Genomic DNA, 21,937 nt, shown 5'->3' with positions numbered 1-21,937 from the left:
CTTTTATCTGACGAGTAAATCTACAATAGTGTTTTGATAAAGGGCTGAACAACTTTTGTAACAATTGTAGTCTTAGCTGCTCAAAGGTTTGCAGTGTTTCCCCAGCGTTGTCAACAATGTGGAAGGGATACCAGCTGACTGTCCAGCCATGGTTTTCTCAGGAGCAACCCAAGAGGCATCGGGATCAGGAATCAGGATGACTGACTGATTGACAGCTGTTGATGTAGCAATTTATCGTCAGTAAAAGTGATTTGATTAAATATAGGCTACAAATTGCTCAACACTCAATATTAGTGAATTGAAGTTGTTAACCTAACCGCCTAAGTGTTATTAACTAAGCGGTGGAAAATCAATCCTGATAAGTGAATATAGGATCAGATATGAAGCGTACTATGAGAACCTGTACAAAAACAGTTGTGTCTTGACTTATGACTTTAGTTTGTTCCGTGATCAAGCTTGTAAATGAATTTACTCACACATCAAATAACAATCCCCATTGAAATCCATTCATCAGTTCCAAACACTGCAAAAAACATCAATGCTTTTGTTGCATGTTAATCGAAAATAAAATAGTACTGCAGTGTATAAAACATTATAGAACAACATAAAAGACAAATAAGCTGTTTCATAAAGTTTGACTACACTTTGTATTCTGGTATTTGTGTGTTGGATGTGCATTGTTAATGGAAATGGCCTATTTGTAACATCAGAGCCAGGGAATAACTCTTTGCGAGTGCTCTCCTTTTGTATTTGGGTTAGATTTGATTGTTTGTCTGGTTCAAAAAGGTCAGCATGCTCATTCTTTATAAAAACCTACAAGTTGGGGCACTCATAAATCTGGTGGAGTAGATCATGTCGTGCAAATCCAAATGATGACAAAGTGGCAACTGGGGAATCAAGATCTCCTCTTAACCAGCCTGAGAGAAAAGCAAATGTCAGTCCAAGAACTTTCCTAGATGGTTTCTGCAGAAATCTAAACTAACAGTGTCTCAAAAAGAAAGCCCTCTTGGCAAATATATACAGTATGTATATTTTAACAGCAGAAGCACTTTGTCAGCTTCAATCAGCGTCTAAGTTCTGCTGTCCTGTGGTCAACTGGACTTGCTGGTCAATGAAAGTGCTTATGACGGATGCTCGGGCTTTTGCCGGTTAGAAAGTCCCCCTAATTTGTTGAGTTTGAAGAAACTACTCATCAGGTTTCCATTGATTTTGGAAGAGTAATCATTAAAGTTGCCCAATTGAATGGATGTAATTTTATTCATGAAACATTTTTGTTTCCCTGCACTTGTGTTCACCCGAACCCGCTTTCATTTAATCTATGCAGCTAGATCTTCATCTTCCTAATTCAACGACCCTTCCTCTCTCCAATCTTGCAGTTAGGAGAGAGGCCTATTGAATAAAGATACATGCAAATATATCTAATAGGCTGGAACATAGGAAGGGGCTACTTTTCTGTCACCGTCATTTCTGATTATGATTATTATTATCAATTTGCATATATTCATGCCGTCGGCATTGTCCCTCTTTTTACTTTATTTAACGTCACCTCTAACTGTGTCTCATTTAGTAAAGCGTTGTATCTTTTGCTCTCTCTCGTGTATGTGTTGTTTGTTTTGTGTATGACTCTCACTTTCCTCTTTGGTCAACCTGCAGGCAAACTTTTTTTTTTTTTTTTTTTTACATAATTGTAATAATCAGTTTCACTTGCATTTGTCCCTCATGTGATCTCCCTAAAAGCTACCAACAGCAATAACTTGCTCTTTGGAGCTTTACAACCCCCTCAACCCCAAAAACCCTCACTTTGTTTGTTGTTCAACGCCTGAAGCTGCTGCAAAGTGTCCGTGTGTTGTGCTTAAAATGTCTGCATTAATTTAACACCTTATAATAATTATTTTCCTGTAAGCATCTGTGGTGTATTTGATGTTGCTAATAAAACATGATGCGCCCTTTAACTTTCTTGTTGTAGTGGGTAGAAAGCCATTATAGTTTTAACTCTCTCAGCACAAATTTGATGAAGAGGCAAATATTGATTTGTTTCCCCTCCAAAACAAACAACCTCAACTTGTATGGCTCTTAAAATCAGTTGATTTAAATCACAGGGAAGTCAGCGGCGTGTAAAATGAAACAAACCGGTAGAGTAAAATATTTGATTTGGGACATTAAAAAGGTCAGTGATATGAAAGAAAACATTTGTTAATTGTAAATAAGAGCTTATCTGATGGAAAAGTCAGCTCTGGAAAATTCAACACAGCATAATTCAAAATACAACCATCGGTAATAAAACACAGCTTTACATATGTTTATAAATTTCGGCGCCTCACATGAGCTGGAATAGTTTAGGCTAGTAAAATAATAAATCTGCATATTACTGCCGCAAAACCTACTGCGGCAATGAGTCATGGATTTTGATTTCCCTGTCTCCAACCTGTAGGCCCATATTTATACATTTGTGGAGGAAATGCACTCTCAATTTTATTTCATGAGAATGAATGGAGCCATTTTGTGTGTCACAACATCTTCACCAAAGTGGGGGGAAAAAAACCAAATCCGTCAACAGTAATTTGGCCACAGCTTGTCTGTGCATGCTTGTGTGCAGGGTGGTAGTAGCCCTACTGACAGTGATGCAGTATGACGCTAATTGCCATGCAGAGCCAAAAGGGTTAGCTTAGCATTGGCGAACATGGCAGGAGATTTGTACATCTGTCGGCATGTGTGCATTTCTTTGCATGCGTTTCATGAGAAGCCGCCACATAAAAACATCATCTTTCAATTCTTCAGCACTCCTAATGCTTGTCACGGGATGACTATGTTTCCGCGGTCTCCAGAGTGCCATCTGCTCCCATTTCTCTACAGTACAGTTCAGTCATTTCTCTGGATGGAGAGTTCAGATGGTAATTGAAGGTGACCCCAATTAAAAGCAGTTTTGCGGGTTATGTAGAATGTCAACTATGTAAACTGAAGTTGTCCCACTTCAACCATGCAATGTGTCATCTAACATGGCAGAGTATAGACCTATACCGTACATTGTTTTTTTTACTCATCTCTTTCGTCACTCCACTGAATTTTTTCTCCCCTCATCACCTCTGCCTTGACCTTTTTATTTTTACCTTCTCAGTGACAACTTACCTGTTGCACTACTTTAATGTATAAAAGCGATACCATTTTGGTCCTATCTTGGAAGTCATTTCAAGACGTCATGGATATCTAACGGAACAATTACACGTGGCGGGACATGTCACCTGCCTCGGCTGGTGCCGCACACAGACGGATGCACGGGCCCCCAACGTATAGCCGCTGAAGCTAATGGAGCAGAAAGCCAATTCGAGCCCAGCGTGCGAGTGATAATTATGACCGATCTCAGATGTCGCCTGCTATTATTGCCGGCACTTGACAAGTATATGCATGAGGGTGAAGTATGACGGGAATGAATGTCAGAAGACGCATTAAAATGCTGAATGATTGACAAGATGGAACGAGGATGGGTGAGAATGAGAGAAGAGGACAAGAGAGGTCCTTAAGAAAACCTGGAGAGTGGTAGACAACCCAAATTGATTCCACAAGCCTTCACCTTTGGACTTGAAAGGATTTTATTGTAATCAAAGTGCAACCAGCAGTTTCTCAATTTCTGGAGTAAGATAGAGCTTCCTAGACAACTTTAGTTTTATAAATCACTACACTATCAATTATATAACTGATTGAAAATGTACACATTTGTCGACATGGGAAGTCATTTTTGTGAAGCATATTAGTAGCGCTGGCAACATTTAGCAACTAGGAAGGTTACCTTTGGGAACTACAGCCCAACCAAAAGTTTAAAATGTACGATTCTGTCCATTCGAAATACTGTATCAGCCTTTTCAACCACAAAACACATTGTTAAATTGAAGTAAAATCTACACTTTTGTCCTTTTACAGTGAAGATGCAGACTTCGATGTTCGCTTCTCACATTAGCTGCCAAAATGGCTCCCTGCCATATGCTAGTGATCAAAAGCTAGCATAGGAAACACAGCATGTGCTTTATGTCTTGATGTCACTACATATTACCACTGCAAACCATAAAAACAGAATTAGTCTCTTGGTCTTTTCGACCGGCAGGATAAATCTAGCCTAACGAAAAACGTAGACATGAATTACAGCTTGGGTCAAGTAGTATCTGGAGAATTAATAGCCATAATTAGAGTGCATGTGTGTCTGTATGGCATTGGGTACAAACATATTAGCATATCATAAATGCAATCTGCCCACACACACTATCTTTATATATCAACATCTCAATGCTTGGAGCCTGTTTTCCATAATTCAAAAAGCGTTAATGCTGCGAGCTCAGTGTGCAAAAATGCTTGAGGATGCAGCCATTGTTAATATTTTTACAAGACAACCATCATTACTCAGCATGCGGCCGTGTTTAGAATGGGAATAAATTTGGCCACATGCGGCGCCCGGGAAGAGGGATGAAATTGATCACCCAGTCAAAAAAAGTAAAGCACTCTAAAACTGCTGGAGTTAAAAAATGCTTTAAAAGCACAGTCGGGAAATGATACAATCACTTTTGGCCTTGCTCTGCATTCGAATGAATACACATTTGCACAACTAGCCAACAAACAGATGAATTATGAGTCATATCTTTGCTGTTAGGGGGCCATACAGTATATTATATGGTGCATATTGGTCACTGAAGCAAAACACAAAACAATTATTGTTCTGAAGTTTTATCATGGAGCAATTAAAGGTCACATTTTGGAAACTTGACTTTTTAATGATCTCTGGAGTGCGTTGCTACCTCTCAAGTGTGATATTCAACAACCAAGTAAATGTCAGAAAAGGTGTTTAGTGAACCTAACATGCATGTTCTCTGAATGGGGGAGGGCGCCAGAGTAGAACATGCAACTATAAAGAAAAACATGCCGATTTAGACCAAAATAAAACCATGAACCTCTAAACTGTTAAACAGGCGTGTTAATCTCTCAGCCACCATTCACAGAACAAATGTTTTGACCTCTGAGGTTCCCAGGTACGTTACAAGAAGTTCAGCCTTTTATGCATGAAGAGAAATTCTTAATTTGAGATATGTACAATAAAATGTTACACGCTGTGTATGAACTGCTTTTCAGAGGATGCGGCAACACTCTCACTTGCGTTAAGAGGCAGTTAACGTAGAGATGTTCTTAAAGCAATATTTATTTCTCTTTAGTTGCTTGCTTCCAAGCATACGTTTCAAGTTATTAAAGACGAAAAGTATTAGGGACTGATTAGCGCAGCGGTAATTAAGCAATTTCATTTGGCGAATTGGGCTTAATGTAATAATACTGTGATGTAAAGATTAATTTTCGCCTGTGAAGATATGCTCCTCAGTACACTATCTTATCTCCACACAGCTACCGTTGGAATGGAGGATGGAACTGTGTGTGTGTGTGCGTGTGTGCGTGTGTGCGTGTGTGTCTGCATACGCTGTTGCACTCTATGAACTGGCCCAACCTCCGTCTCAGATCAAAATCTCCAAAGGCTTGCTTCTCGGATGTCTTTGAAAGATTATCAAGAGTGATTATTCTGTGGTGTGCCGCGTGTTAAGAGTAATTTTTTTCCGAGGAGACTTGCGATTGTTGGTGAAGATATTTTTGTTTGTGGTGTGCTATGTTTGTGATTTTGAGAGCAGCTTTTATATTAACAGCAGTAAGAGCACACTTGCCATTTTGTCTTTATCATGTGTGGTGTCTCACGATAAAAAAGGTTAAGAAGTTGAAAGAATAAAAGAAATGGGCTCTAGACTTCAGGCAGTCACTGCAGTGGCGGTTCAAGACCAATTTGCACGAGGCGGGCGGGGCAGTCAGTTTTTAGAAGGTAATATATACACAATGTCACTTGTCCAAATACATTTTGAGCCTAAGAAATTGGCTGTAATTCCTACAAAGTAAATACTTTCTTGGGGAACATCAACATAAAGAGGAATTCAATCCCATTTCTATGGTATGTTAAATCTATTGTCGTAGTATACAGCTTTTGTTTTTTTACCATTCTATATTGTAAAAATAAAATTGCACAGTTAGTTTTTCAATGAAAGTAGTGTTGCGCACAAATATTATATTACAAAGTACAAAAAAAATCTTGAAAACGCCTCTTATTAATCCAGTTAACATCTGGCATTGAAAGAAAGTTAAGGCCAAAATAGAAAGTTAAAAAAAAAACAGCTCCATAATAACACACTAATGCTCTCTCTATTCCACAAAGCAGCACAATCTTAAAGTGGGCCACATAAAAGGAAGCAGGGCTGCACTCATTGAATACAAAATAAGACTAAAAGCAGGCAGGTAAATGAGGACTTATGTAAATCCACTCATTTTGTTTGGACAGACATGATTAGTGCTTTGTTGACTTACCCTGTTGACTCCTCGTCCACGGTCTTCTCCGTAGTTTGTGCCCAGGATTTCAAAGATGATGTTAGGGTTGGTGCCGTTGTCGGTGAATTCCAGGAAGCTGGTGAGGCCACTCACGCCGAACTGTAACCACATTAACAAAATGGTCACATTTTGGAAAGTTTTATGCAAGTTTTGGAAGGTCACTCTCAATTATGAGCAAAGTAATGGTGATAAGGTGAGCAGTCAGTTAATACCTGTGGGAACTAAATAACACAACGATGCAATTTAATAACTTTTGTAGTGATGCAATCGAAGAGGCTTCTGCAGTTCCTCCGCCCTCTTTTAGCATTACCCTCACCATATTTCACTGCACCAAGTCATAAATTGCATCATAACGATCAGAAAGGAGCTTGTAACGAACAAAGACAGATCGGATCATTGCGGCCATACAAAGTGCGGGCTTCTTCTTTAAGACGGATCGCAGTAGAGTGGAAATATTGCTGAGGACAACTTTGCTTTCCCGTTAAAATGTCTACATGCCATCTTCCATCAGGTAACGGCATCAGCAGTTTTCAGTTACACAACAACACCTTGTGTGTTATTTGTGGAATCTCAAAGGTAGGGACAGTTCTGCCTCTATAGTGGTGACAAACCAAATTTATACAAAAATTGGAAGATGGAGTGAGTTTACGCAAGCATAATAGTAGAGTCATAAAAATGTTTTAAATGCTATAAAACAACACATGTCCATGAGCTTGAAGCGTATGTCCATGTTTGAGTTCCTATTTTTGCTCGTCTCTTGTGTATTATTGGTGTTTTTCATTGTGCTTGTTAAATCTAAATCCAAGTCATATTGCTCATTAAAATTACAAACTTTTGGAAGGATTTTCTCTTTTCCTCTCTTGGCTTAGGCGCTATAGTTGAAACCGCAAGATCTCGTCTTTGAGAGCATCGCTCGTACGCAGTAGAATTCCCTCCCGGGATGAATTGTGACACCGGCACATTCGGCATAGTTTGGCAAGTTACCCTCTTCACAACCTGTATAGATCCTACTGTTTTGTAATTCCCAGAGTACATCATCACCCAAAGAAAGTTTCACTCCACTTCATATGATAGAACATACAATTCAATTATCATAGTTTCCAGCACTTCCTGAACAGTTCACATTTGCTTGGCGGGGCTTTTACTTATCCTGCAGCCTTTTACTTATTTGTCTCAACTTTCTTTTTTTTTTCATTTCACCTTGACTTGCAATCTTTCATCACGTTTAAATCCAGTTGGATCTGCGCCTCCTTGTTCTGATACCGATAAAAAAAAATAAAAAATAAAAAATAAGAAACAGTTCTAGGAATGGTGGCTTCTGTCAACGGCGCCACCAAGTGAAATGCTAATTTAGGATTAGTGCGAGGCAATAATAAATGCGGAGCGGTGGCTTTTGTATCTATCGCAGCGTTTCACCTTGAAATCGGGCCACGCTTTGGCGCAACACTTTCATCAGCCTGTTCTGCTCTTCAATAAAGTGTCCCTGATGGCGATCTCTCCATAGCTGATTTAAATACCTCTCCCAGATGTGACAGAGTTGACTTGAGTAACAGTTTTTTCAGTGCTTAGATCATACAATCTCCTATGGTACCTTTTTGACAGTGTCCAGCATGCTTTTCCCGCCTTGCCAGGGTTTGGAATTTTTCCGGATGCAGCTCAGACTGGCCATACTGTGCCACTTCCTGTCCTCCAGCTTTCTGTGAAAGGTGTTAGCCAGCAGCAACACTGTGTCATAGATGTAGCGGTTGGTGATCTAAAGAAAAAAACATTAGAAAAGTTAAAACATGTATTTTCCCACCCACATCTGGTTTTGATATATATATATATATATATATATATATATATATATATATATATATATATATATATATATATATATATATATATATATATATAACCAGCAATTGCAAAAATGACATGGACACTGAATTCATTAATAATAGAGAAACAGATAGCAAACATGTAGTAATTTTGACAAAAACAAATACGCTCCAAAAAGTCAAATAAAAACAAACATGATGATCCTCCGTAACACAAAATGGATAAATACAACAAAACTTACAATAAATAATAAATAGAATAAAACAATGCAAAATTTATACTACTACCACCACAACCATACTAATACGACTTGTGTGACATTTTTACTTTAACATGCCTCAACAAATTACTCTAACCCCTTCCAGATAAACCAAAGTTTATATAATCTAGGATAAGAAATGCCCTTAGCCAGCCAGTGTTGATATAAAAGTGTTTTTTTTCCAAGCATCAAGTTAGCTGCTTCCCTTTTCATGCAAATCCAGTGTGACTCACTGCCAGATGCACACGCTGCATCTGAACTAACCTCTGGTGTGCTAAAATGACATTCACCAACCACGAGATTGTTTTAAGTCCAAGCACATCTAAGTCTGCAGCGAGAGTGTACCTCCATGCAGAGAGGCGGGGGCGATTCAGCCCTGTGATGGATGACACCGTGATTTAGTGAGACTCTCCTCCTCCCCAAAAAGATAACGAGAAGATAATGAAAAGACTGACGGCGGCAGGAGCCGCCATTGCGCAGTACGCGCAGTTGACACCCGCCATCTCCCATTAATTAAGCGCAGTAATTTTCGCAGACGCGCACGCCGGCAACACCACGGCTCATATCAAAACAGGAATGTTTGCGTGTCTATTTTTAGATGTTGGCATGTAGAAATAATCAAAGCACTAGCGCACACAAAAGCACCCAAGGACGGTGGCCGCCACTCTTCATTTACATTTGGAAGCACACTATCTTTGTTTCTCTGATTGGAACATAAAGTATGGCAGGATTGTAGGACTTTGTTGCACGACACAAAACCTGTTGACATAAGTAAAATGCTATTCTATTCCTGTTGACACCATTTTGAGTGTCTCCATTACAGTATTTCAGTAGCACACCTGCACTGAAGCTACAATTTTAATAATCACCTTCACTATTTTGGTGCTTTTTATTACCCCTGTAGAAAATACCCCCAGCTATTAGTTGACAAATAGGAATTGGTGTCAAGGAAGTATGTTAAAGTGTTGAAAGAAAAACAAGCTTATTATACCTGGGAGGGTCAACGTTTAGCTTGGGTTGTTATTGGAAATCATAAATAGGCAGTAGAGCCAAATTGAACGTGAACTTGATTTCTGTTCTCGCCTCCTTTGACTTGGCATACTCTTCCGCATGGTACCTACTTTGCTAAACTGGCTATTATTGATCGAGCAGAGCAGATCTGTTGTTGTCATGTTTTTCCAACATTCGAAGTACCCGGCTGGCCATGACTTACTTGCTTACCCGTTTTGCTGCACTTAAGCTCTTGATGCTGCATTATACTGCACTAATGTATTCAATACGACAAGGTTTTTAAATATTAAGTGAAAAAAAGAAACAGCCAAAAATAAACTGAGCCAAGCAGTACCATGCACCGTACCGAGTTTTCTATTACCTGGTTTTCCCTAATGATGAATAGAGGAGTATTATGGTATGGCACTTTGAAGGACACCACTTTTCACTCCAGTTCAATATGAAAGATGCAAATGTCATACTGTGCTGTCCCAAAGTGGAGAGGTCATCAAAGCAAAATGCAGAATAATAAGTTTGAAATGAAAAGAAGCTCAATGATGTCAACGACATCAAGGTTTTTCTCTTGTATAATCTTTTTTAGAAGGGGAACAGACAGGCAGATAAGATAAAAGAAAAAAAGAACATCAAACTTTCTCTCTCTTTCTCTCTCCCTTTGGAGATACACTTGTCACATGTCTCGCTTTTTCCGTCTTTTCTGTAGAAATTAAAGTGAACAAAAATCTAACACGCTGCGGGGACCCCTCGCCAATCAGTGGGCTTTGCATTCCATTTGTGCATCATTTGTGTGTGTGTGTGAAAATAAATGTATGTGTGGTCAAGCCTGCATTGCTTTGCTTCAGTGCGGTGTGAAATTGTGCTTCTGTAGCCACCAAGTGCTTCGTCTCTTCTTTCCACCAATGCGACGTATTGACCAGGCGCACATAAAAAAAACATATTGTCCTCCAGTGACTTCAAACAAAAACCTCACTGTGGATTTAATGCATACAATGGGACGGTGGCTGGGGTCTTATTAGGAATAACAAATTCTCCCTTTCACTGCACCGGAGCCTCCTAGTGTTGTTGACGCCGTAATTTGCATACACTATAAAACGAGCCGATGCCTCATGCAGGAAAGGTGCCAAACGGTGTTTTAGATTAAGAATTTATTGAGTGTAACCTCCCCCATGCAGTGCTGGTTGCATGTACACAGAAAACTGCAACAGCTAAAACTGATGAAGACAGGTTGGTATTTTTTTAAGGGCAACTCAGATAGCTCTTTATGCAATATTAATTCTGTACTGATTGTTGTTTGACAAGGTATTGGTTTGCGTTATAGGACTAGAAGTTGACCAAGTTGATTCAGTGTTCAAATTTCAGCTCTGTCCTTCCTATGACATTTGTATTTAATTAATATTTGTATTTAATTTGACAAGATAAAGATGGATTAAATTTGGTCCAGCTGCCAAACTGTTTCCATTTTGTATGTTTTGTTTGGCCTTTAACTCATTCAGTCATTTTTAAGGTACATAGTCTACAAAATCTCCATCTATCAATTCCTGAATTATTATGTCATCATCCATGCACCAAAAAGTTGCATGCTTGCGCAAAGGAACAAAAATGGGGCATTCCTCATTTCAAGGTCTCCGCCCGTCTCATCATGAAGTCGTCATCGTTAATCGACCAGGAAGGTTGTTTTCTAACTACTGTACAGGTATTCAATTCTTGAAGCAGAAAGTTGTCTGCTTATTTAAGGAGAAAAATCAGATGTACACCCAACAAAAATTATTGCCTGAAACTTTCGTGATTTGGCCTTGGCAGACATCTAACACCCATCATTTCTCACTAGAAAGTCTTCAAGAGCTGTAAGCTGACCTTGTTGTATTCCAGATAACCTTGTCAACTTGTTTTACCGCCGGCGCACCGAGACATCTCCATAAGCATGGCGGCGACGATTCTCCTTTTAACAAATTTCCATGTCTCATCAAATATGATCCCCAGGGCTCTTGTGCAGCCACATAAATCAACAGCACAAAGATTCAATTTCATACATTTTGTCTTGGCACGTAAATAAGCGTACTTTCCCCTTTGTGTGGTTCGTCTGATGGCAGCTTGATGACTCGTATGCATACACACACACAAACACACACACACCATCATAAGTTCATGCATATTGTTGCCTTGGGGAAAATATTAAGGGGGCAGAAAAGCACAACAAGGGAGAAATAAAAACACGAAAGATGGAAAAAAAATATCACTGTTGAATTGAGTGAAATGTAAACGCACAGAAGGATGCGCCAATTTAAAACCAAGAAAAGATGCAATCAAATCAGCCAACTTGATGTCATCACAAATACACTGGAAACAGGTTTTGGAGTCCAACCCAGCACAAGACTAAATGGAAATGTGGTCAGCAAAACCGCCAACTGATAAGAGAAGAAGCAACGACTGAAGCTAATCTCCTAATGTCTCTGCTTGCTTTTTCTCGTTCTTTTTATTAGTTTTTCAGGATTCCTCAAGTGCATTACAAGAGGGAGACACCAGAAAGACCAATGAAGTGAAAGTCTTTCATTTTAAATGACGGTGTATTTGTTTGAGATGGTCTCACCTCCAGCTGCTGAGCTTTGGCGTTCTTTGGGTCGCAAAGGGACGTGTTGATCCGGTGGTTGTGCTTGACGCAACGTTGGGTTGTGTTCTGCGGCATGGGGAAGGTCTGGCGCACCAACGTTAGCCGACCCACCGACTTCCTTACCAATTCTTGCAGGTCATAGTCGGAGATCTCCTGAGAGGCAGCAAAAAAGAAACACGTTGCTGTGAGATAGATGTAAATTTTTCATGTGAAGTATAGAGCACTATTAACAACAAATTGTAAATATGTTTGACTGAAAAAAAAAACATGCAAACACAAAAATATTGATTTGTTTTGGGCCAATTAAAATAATAATATCAACTGTAACTTATTCCTGTCATCTTTTTTTCTATATTATATTTTTTGGTTTGAGCCTGAAATTTCTATAATAAATTCAAGCATTTTTTTTTTAAGATTAAAAAAAAAAAAAACAATGATATGATCAGTTACTTTTTAATTCTCGATTGAAACCAGGCACAGTGCCCACTAGATTCTCAAGGTCACCATAATAATCTTCATTTTTATCCACAAATCTACTAGATTTCTGCCTACACTCCGCTCGGAGAGCACGTGTGATTTAATGTGTATACCCCTGAGTGTGTTTGTGTACGTCACATTTGTTTAGCTTCAGTCACTAAATGGCTAACAGCTTTTGGATCACGCCAACACTGAAAGTCACACTGGGTGAATGCTGTCCACGTTTTGCATTGAAAGAGGCCAACACAAGTACGAACACAGAATGGCATGAAAATAGTCGTGTGTGTGTGTGTGTATGTGTGTGTTGGGATTTATGTGCATTAATGTGTGTGACTTTGAGTCTTTTGAGAAGGGGAGTGTGTGTGTGTTGACACTCGATTCAATGCCTGCCCTTGACTGGCTGGTGTGAATCTTAATTCTCCTTTGACCACCAGATCTGGCTTTTTCTCAGCAATTTTCAGCATGGTCTCTCTTTGCTGTATTCTCAGTTTTGTAATCCAGAGCCAGAGGCCGACTGTTTGGGGATTTGTGCCACATTTCACACCCAGAAGTCCACAAATAGATTCCTTACTTGTTACTGTTTTGAAACTTGAGAGGACAAGGCATACATACAAGGTTAAATGCGCTCAAGTTTCAATTATTCCACTCTTGGGTGAGATAAGAATATTCATTTTCTTGAGTTTAGACCCATGACAATATGGTTTCTCTGTTGCTTTGTTTACATGATCTTGATGGAAGATTTCACTGCATAAACCAAAGATTTCACGACATTAAAATCCTGATCCCTCCCATCAATCCAAGAGCACAGAACCCTCTTTTCTTCGTCTTTATGTTTGAAAACATCTCTCATCCCGTTGTCCTCTGGCCCCTCTCCTCACAGCCTCTTCACCTCTGCCCCCCGAGACATTAAGTACTTCTTTCTCGAGTGAAAAAAACTACTCCTTTCTTCTCTAACCTTTTCTATGACCTCCGATTTCTACTCCCGATCCCTCCCAAGATCTCCCCGTTCGGAATGGGGAAAAACTCACAACGTCGTTATTGCTTCAAGTTTGAGAGTCATCCAACTCCTTCACCATCAATACTCTTAAAAGATGTGTTCACACCTGCACTTGCCTTTCTCTGGTGCTAACCGGCTAATGGCTTACAAAGCTTGATCTATTGGTTTGTTTACATTCATAAATCAAAGTCAAACATAATGAATCAATACAAACATGATATCACTGGTTAGGTGAGGAAAATGCCGCTAAATTATGATGATTCAGACCTCAAACTTTTTTGAGGCAGACACGCTAACCGTTAGCGCACCATGCTGTCAGCCTCTTCAATGCAAATACCTAAAATCAAACTGCACTGTACTGTTACAAAGACAAGTATGAGAATTCTCTATGTTCTCTTCTAAATTTAAGAGCGAAGGCGAAGGAGTGAGTGTCCTTTATCATTTCTCTTCCTCATCCTCACCCCCTGAGCAGAACGAAGGCGATGAGGAAGGGCAGGGTGATCAATTATAAAGTGTGAACTGTGCCTCAGTGGGACGTCTAACTGCTGGCTGTAGATAAAGCAAAGTTATGACAACCATACGCTATCCCCTCATCCATAATAAAGCACAGGAAGGCACCAGGCGCTCCCTCCCATATATTCTCATTTTCCAAAGTACAAGAAAATATTGAAGCCTTCATCCACTTAAAGAGTCTGTTTGAATAAAAAGCTTCACTCATCCCGTTATGGAGTAGTTGCATATGCATCGGATTAGAAGATTCTTCTCGACGGCATTGTGATCGGCAGAAGTAGGACATTGGGTCGGAGCGTTTCTAGTGTAGTAGAGTGAAAAGGATGATCTTAATAATGCTGCCTGAAAGTAAATGCTGACGGTCAAGCTGTATGAAGTGAGAATTAATATCCCCCACCACAGCTGGTTTTTGTCACTGCTTGAACAAACACAAAACGTTTTGGCATTTAGCATTCATGAAGTTTAATTGTGTATTTCTTTTGTTCTAGATTTAATTGGAACGTGAAAACTTAGATCTTTGTTAGACTTTTTATTGGATTATTCATACTGTAAAGGGCAGCAAAACTCAAGGTTGTGGCAGGTGGAAAAAATGAAAATGAGCGTGTCCTTTAAATTAAAATAATCCCATTAAGACAAAACGCAAAATGCAAATGTTGTCACACAGTTGTCCCTACAGACCTAAAACAGAATAAGAGGTTAAGATACTGCTAGCATTTTACAATGAGGTGGTTTGTGTCACCCGTTGGCTACGCACTTGGGATCCTTGAAGCTCCAACTGACCAGAGAGCTGGGATTCAAGAAAAAAGGGAGGGTGATTTTCCAAATTCTGGCACCACTATCTCTTATTAGTTTACTTATGGCATTCTATCCTCTCATGCTTTTAATTTTCAACATTTCTAATCGTCAACATTTGTAAGCAGCTCTGGTTTATGATGAGGCATCATTGCTTGACTAATGGCGAGCCGATCATTCTGAAATGAAGAATCTCAAAGACCGAACATGTTGCTTTTATTAAAACAATTGTCTCAAGATAGCAGTCCTGCCTTAATCACACCTTAAAGCATTGGAGCAATTCAAAGCTCTAATATGACTGTTCTACTGGTGAGGAAAGGCAAATTCGGCAAAATATTTGTGGCTTGAGAGCACAGGCCTTTGGGCAAAAAGATTTCAACATCAATAAATCAGTACTTTTGAAACAGAAGCCACTGACCCTAATATTGACTTTCACCTTGCACAGTTAGCGCAATACTAAAAACAAGGTGAACATGATTCCAATCACGCTGTGTGTTTTTTAGCAGCGATTAAAGTACTGTTGCCTTTTTGAAAAATAGATGTCTGTAAATTGGCAACACTGACTGAGATTTTGCAAACTGGTCCCTTTCTGTGCACAGTCATGTTTTTAATGAAAGACATGCATGTCAACTAGTGTAGATGGCTAACGAATGAATTTTGTTTAATTGGATTTGCTTGATTTCATTTTTTTTTGTATTGGTCATGAATCTTAGGTTGACATTTCCACATTATGAGGCTGTCTTTGGGGAAAATAAACTCTCCTTCAAAAGGGGTCCCTGTACCCAAAAAGTTTGCGAACTGGAATTTATGACATTCATTCCAGTAGTGCACGGAAATACCGAAAATGTTGCCATTCGACTTGCATGATCATTCCAGTAAAGCTGCCAAAAGAGCAGAGCACTGCCAACCAGACAGCCTGAAGAGTGTTAGACAATAGCAGATGTCTGACAGCTCAATGTGAATGTGGCCTAGCAGGCAATCAACAAGAGAGCACGCTCAGCGGGCTGCTCCGCATTGTTAGCTGCCATAAGCGAGCACACGGGGAACCTTGGCGTGTGGTGCCTTGACTGAAGCCACAGGTTTTTAACACTTTTCTTGTCACTATTGTCATTTTCTTTTCTATTTGAAAACAATGACACTGCTTCCACAGGTACGGCGGGGGAGCTATGCACACAACTGCAAATGGGCGAGCCACATACTTTTTTTTTTTTTAATCAGTAATTTCGTTTAGGTCACGCTAAATTGATATGTTTATCTAAAAAATGTATATTTTGGACAAATTTATAGATACAGCAAGATCCAAGACAGACTGCTAACTTCAGAATTGAGCAATATTATGGAGTGATGACATTACAGGAATGCTAATCATCGTTAAAGACTGTCTATAAAGCTATTTTGCATACAGTGCGTCTGCACATTTTATTTGTTTGTATTCCTGCCTTGGTAGAAATATAAACAGACGCAATGTGCAATTCCATGGCGAGACAAGTGTAATGGTGATTGTTGTTAAAGATGCCATCTTCACAAAATGCAAGAGTCTTTAATATTGTGTAGAGAAGCCATTTACTCTTCTTCTAAATGGAGTTCTTTGCCTCACCAAAATATAACACTAAAGCCAAATAAAAAGGTCCTTCCAAAGTTGAATGTCCCCTGAAGTCTCATAGCGTCTAAACTTTTATCCACCTGAGGGACTGATTTATGTGCTTCTGTGAGTGCTGCTGTTTTGGTTAGCAGCCAAGTTCAATAGGGGACACCTGTTAATTCTTGCCAATGTGTCTCTTGTGTCACTCACAGCATCTTTCAACTCAAGTAATTACAGTTATTACCTGTTTTATTCCTAATGGAAATTTGAGGGAAATGTTCATTGGTCTCGAGCGGATCTGAGTGGACTATTTGGTGCACGGCATCGATAAGAGCGACAGCCACTATCTGGGGTAATGTGGTACATACTCGACTTTAATGTGCAGACACAGGCACTTTTTTTCGCTCGTTTTTTAATCAAAGGCATGTCTCATAAATTATAAACAAAGCTCTCCAGGAAATGCATTAACATAAAATTATAGCAAATGTTAAAGTTTAATTATGTTATCTTATTACCAACGGTCACATTAAATCGTGAACAGGGAGGAATAACAAAATGAATTCAAACTGTGGAATCACAGTCAGCCCCCTCCAAAAAAAAAAAGTTTACTAGTATGATTAAGATCGTGACTTAGTGGACTCCTCGTCCTCTCATTTCCCCTCCCAGTGTTATTAATATTTAAGTTACCTCCCTAATTTTTGATTGTAAAACGTATTCTCATCTAAAGAGATTCCACAGCGGTCACGAGCAAATATCGTCTGCTTAACAGCCTGAGAAATAAATGTAAATTTAAATTGAGATAGGCCCTTTACAGCCAGGGGGATACAAAATTCTTGTAATTTTTTCTCACGTGAAGATAAAGCCAGTTATTTTTTTCTGAATTACTTTAGAAAAATACCAAGGATGGTTGTTTGAATTTATGTCTTGCAAGAAATTACTTCCAGAAGATGCACAGAATTAGTTATTCTAAACAAAAACTATAATAAATATTTTGGGTGACTCGGAACAGGGGGCACAACAACGACCTGAGCCAAATTCTGCTTCACCACATCAAAAGAAGCTATTTGATCACATGTAACGGCCTGCTTTGCTGCATTCCAATTACAATTCTGAAATGAACTACTGTGGGTATACAACAGTTACAATTTTAACTCACCAGATACAAGCATACATGACACTCAGTTCTGCTTTACCAGCAGAAGAACATTTACTTATTTAAAAAAAAATACATACAAAACACACTGATGGATCAAATTTGCATCTCTTCGATAACTGACCTCATTGATGAGGATCCAGTGACAGTCAAAGGCCACCAAGTTGGTCTCTACAACCTGCAACACACAAATAAAAAACATTAAGCATATTGTTGTGTTTATTAGTATTAGAAAAACACATTGCTGACACTTAATATTTATTTAAATTGTAATACTAGTGTGCCCTTTGTGCCATGGCCCTCTCACACTCCACATATCCTCTCGTATATCATTAGCTATAATTGCCTAGTTGCCAATATGACATAATTATTATTATTTTTTTTAGATCATAAACAAAAAGCAACAGCTGGAGCGGGAGACGGCGTGTGGCTAATAGCGCTTTAATCTCCCGCAGTGTCTCCATAAAACTTCATCATCGTAACAGTGACGGCCGCCATAAAGCATTCTGTCAGCGGATAGAAAGAACAAGATGGACGCCGAGTGATGACTTACAATTAAACGCAAGATCTTTACCTTAATTTCTCTTTATGAGCCATGGAGTATATTTCCACTCATTCACTAGTAGACCATAAAATGTGATTTTGAAGACAATTTCACTCTTACTTCCGCTCAAAAATCACAATAAACAGACTTTATGTCGAGTTCTGTGCTTGTGAAAATGGTTATTATGTTGAAGAAAGTATGTAGCATGCCGTTAACACGGCTACTATATGTGCTTTTGTGTTTGCTGACGCGCGTGTGTGCGCCAGTGCAAGTGTTTCCAGTTTTTGCCATTACAATCTCCCAGTGGTAGCCGCCTGGACAGATGTTTGCGGCTAATGAGAGAAAGGACACACTTTTATAACACCACCCATGACTCCTCAGGGGTTGAAGCTCTTTAGTGATAGATACAAACGTGTGCCGGTGCTAAACAAGCAAAGATGTTATATTACAGCTGAGCCCACAATATACTGTGCAGTTTGTTATGTGAAATGATTAAAGTGGTGTGTGACTTTCTTTTTGTAGGTTTCTTAAAGACATTATTCAATTTAAATTCCAGGAAAGTCCAAAGTAAATTGTATATTTAAGCACAAATATCCAAGTATCTTTCTTTTGGGTTTTGAGAGGTAGAGCAGCACAGGAAGTTACAGTTTTACGGCCATCTGAAGACAAGCAAGCGGGTTTTGGTAGAGAGTGATTGCAAATGTTCTACCTCAGCCTAGCTTTCATTGGATTTGTGCTTGTGCGTTCGGAAGATTGTAGGGTGAAAATTGCAGCTGGTTACTATTAGTATGGACTGAACGGGTGGCAACAAAAGGGGAAATTGGGATTATTTTGAGGGTAATGGCAACATGTTCAAAACAAAACAGCACAAAAAAAATACATTTTCCGAAAACAGTGAACTTAGTTCAAAATTTGGACCCAAGTATAAACTGAACCAAATCATTTTAGAATTTGTGAACTGAACGTTGAACTACTTTATGTAGAAAATAAACATTTTCCCCAACACTGATTATATGCATATTTGAACTATAGAAATGTATAGAAAATGCACAAAAAGCTGTCAACTGTTGAATTTTTCCCAGATAAGCATGGAGAAAATAATGCTAATAGGTGAGGTATGTGAACAGAATTCTTCCAGTTATAAAGTCCGTCTCAGCAGCATAACCTCTTGTGTGCACCACGAAGGAGTTGCCATCAGCACCATCTTGGAAAAAACATGAAACTTTTTCAATCTCGCTCTGGTGCTTCTACTTCTCCCAAAACCAGGCTATCTCACTACCATCCATGCATAATATGCACTGCTGCAGCACACCTTGTTTGCATACGGATGGAATAGCAAGCCAAAAGAGAATTACATTCGATAAATTCCCCGGTGCAATTCATATCCCACACCCTTTGCTTTAGAAAGAGGATAACAACAAGATGGGATGGAGGAGATGACAATGGACTTGAGAGGGAAGATCGCCGAAACGGCGCTTGGGCCACAGAGGATACACAACGAGCGGCGCCTTCTCTGCGACAGCAACTGTGAGACCCGAGGCCTCGGGGCCAAACAGGCATCATGAAAGAAGAAGAAGAGGAGATTCTTCAGTAGGAGCACCACCAGTGTGTTGTTTGCAGTGCATGCTGCCCTGATGGCATCCAAGCTTTCACACACCAGGCATCTTTGATTCTGCAGTGGAGAGGAGGTGGATGAACAAGCTGTTTTCCATTGCAGATAATCCTGACGACGCCCACTCAGGGGCAACTGGACTGATCGGAGAGTACTTCGGCGGACAGCCTTGCAGTCACGACAAACAAAACTATCTTTGGAAATGCTTAGTTGTAAATGAAACATATTCCAGTACATCCGTCTTTAAAAACATCATTTATACTTCTGTAAAATCTGGTGTTTGCCAGGCTTTTATTCAAGTTGCAGTTCGATATTGAAGGGAGGGTGGTAGACTTGCAAGGTCAAGGGGATTTTTTTTTTATTTTCTTGAGTTTGTATCAGAGAAGCCCTTTTCACACTGCCAGCTGCTGGCATTGCTTTGCAATGAACTGTCGACATAGACTGTTCTGTATAGAGGTCACTGACACGGACGGGACTGAGGTACAAAGCCCACCTGGAGAGTTTCCACCTCCGGAGGTGGCATTAAAAGGACACGTAAAAGCCAACATGTTTCTGGGTCATTGCGTAGATGGCACGGACACAGATTGAGGCCCAAAATCAAGTCAGCATGTTTCAGCTTGGAAACATAAGACGGCTATTTGGCGATGCTGAGGAAAAAGGCCCACAATTTTAAGAGGTAATACGTATCAATTCAACTTTACACCTCTGAAGCTCAAGACGTATGACAGACATAACATTGTAGCATCCTTTCCAAAAGCTTTAACCATCCACACAACTTGTCTCAGAGTGACAGCTTGAATATCACCTTCGCCCTGTAATAACACCTTCAGAAATAAGTGAGAATTACACACATGGCTGCCGCTGGATGACATATGGTACTGTATATACTATAGTCAAGTTTCACAGTGGCAACATAAGCTTGCTTACTCCAAATCAATGAACATCAACTCAAGAACCATTCAAAGTCATAGTCAGGAGCTCTTAGAAATACTATAATAGTCAAATAAGCAAAGCTGTGTGAATGGTGGAGGTTGTTTTCAAAGGAAGAATGGGCATGGCTATTGAATAATGTACTCCAAATTGAAAATAAGATTAAGAGTAATTTAATGCTACGCTCTATTTGGGATCAAATATAGCAAATAGCCCGCAGGCCCAGCCCTCCAACATCTGCATATCAATGCTTCCCATTTACACACACAAATACAAGCAGGGAAGAACACGGAGAAAGATATTAGATGCATTCTTCCACATTCAACTCATGGTGCAGGTCGACCTCCGATTTGGTCGAGTTTCAGAAAGACATTTTTCATTGAGATCATTTTTTAGTGGAGTGATCTTGTCCAGATTCCAATTTGTCGCCATCATGAAAGGCAGATCAAGTGCTACCTCTTAATCATAAGTGACACGCGTGGCAGTTAACTATATAGCGGCTCGCGCCGGAAGCTAATGAAGCGGTCTACGTATTTATTCAGTGCTCCTTCTCAAATTACATGAACTGTTCAGACTATTTAAAAAACTCTTCTAGGTTGACTCCCTCTCCATTACGTGTCTATTAAGAACGATCAAAGTCAGGGTTCTTTTACTTTCTTTTAATTTCATTACATACTATGGATAACTTATTTATGCAGCTCCAATTGTGCACTCAGAATGTTAAGTTATTACTTTATAACTTAAAAGCATGATCAACAAGGTGGACTCATTCATGTCTCTGAAATAATGCGAGGTCAACCTTTATTTTTATCCCTATCACGCATGACCCACAATTTTTCAAAGGATACTGGGCTACTGAATGAAATCTATGTATGTCGCTAAAATGCAACATGACATTTACAGGTGAACTTAATTTAAACTTGACTTGAAATTTTGTTTCAATTATTAGATTTTCAGTTAAGAATATCAATAATGAAATCTACTTAATGGTTTTATAATGCTGGAAGATTACTTGTATTAAATGTGAAAATAAGGTGCCATAATATCAACAAATCTGGCTCAGATTGTTTTTAGACTTGTACTGTATTAAATGCATGATCCATCACAATAATTCAACAGTCTATCATTGCAATGCAAGGCAGTACATTGATGGACTATGATTGAGCCCTGATTGATACGACAAGCTAGCATTAAGGGGCACCCTGCTGTCACGCATCATCTGAGCCTTTATGTCTGCTCGAATGGACC

General features: G+C 39.4%; 1 protein-coding gene across 5 annotated transcripts in view; it reads right to left on the bottom strand.

Annotated features, from left to right (window-relative positions):
• grid2 (glutamate receptor, ionotropic, delta 2) overlaps positions 1 to 21,937 on the bottom strand; it is a 262,360-nt gene that overhangs the window by 73,879 nt on the left and 166,544 nt on the right. For all 5 annotated transcript variants that reach the window (XR_015065893.1, XR_015065894.1, XM_085910345.1 and 2 more), the window contains exons 6-9: positions 17,728 to 17,781; positions 12,072 to 12,245; positions 7,988 to 8,149; positions 6,376 to 6,495 (exon numbers count right to left, since the gene is read on the bottom strand). Coding sequence is in view for 3 of the 5 variants with exons in the window: in XM_085910345.1 (XP_085766471.1) it covers positions 6,376 to 6,495; positions 7,988 to 8,149; positions 12,072 to 12,245; positions 17,728 to 17,781 (510 nt within the window). In the remaining 2 variants the exon portion in view is untranslated. The remainder of the gene's footprint in view (positions 1 to 6,375; positions 6,496 to 7,987; positions 8,150 to 12,071; positions 12,246 to 17,727; positions 17,782 to 21,937) is intronic.

Source organism: Syngnathus leptorhynchus, chromosome 4, assembly GCF_054491065.1.
Source record: "Syngnathus leptorhynchus isolate UIUO chromosome 4, UIUO_Slep, whole genome shotgun sequence".
NCBI lineage: Eukaryota > Metazoa > Chordata > Actinopteri > Syngnathiformes > Syngnathidae > Syngnathus > Syngnathus leptorhynchus.
Note: the sequence above shows the minus strand (reverse complement) of the source record. Positions and strands in the feature narration are given on the sequence as shown.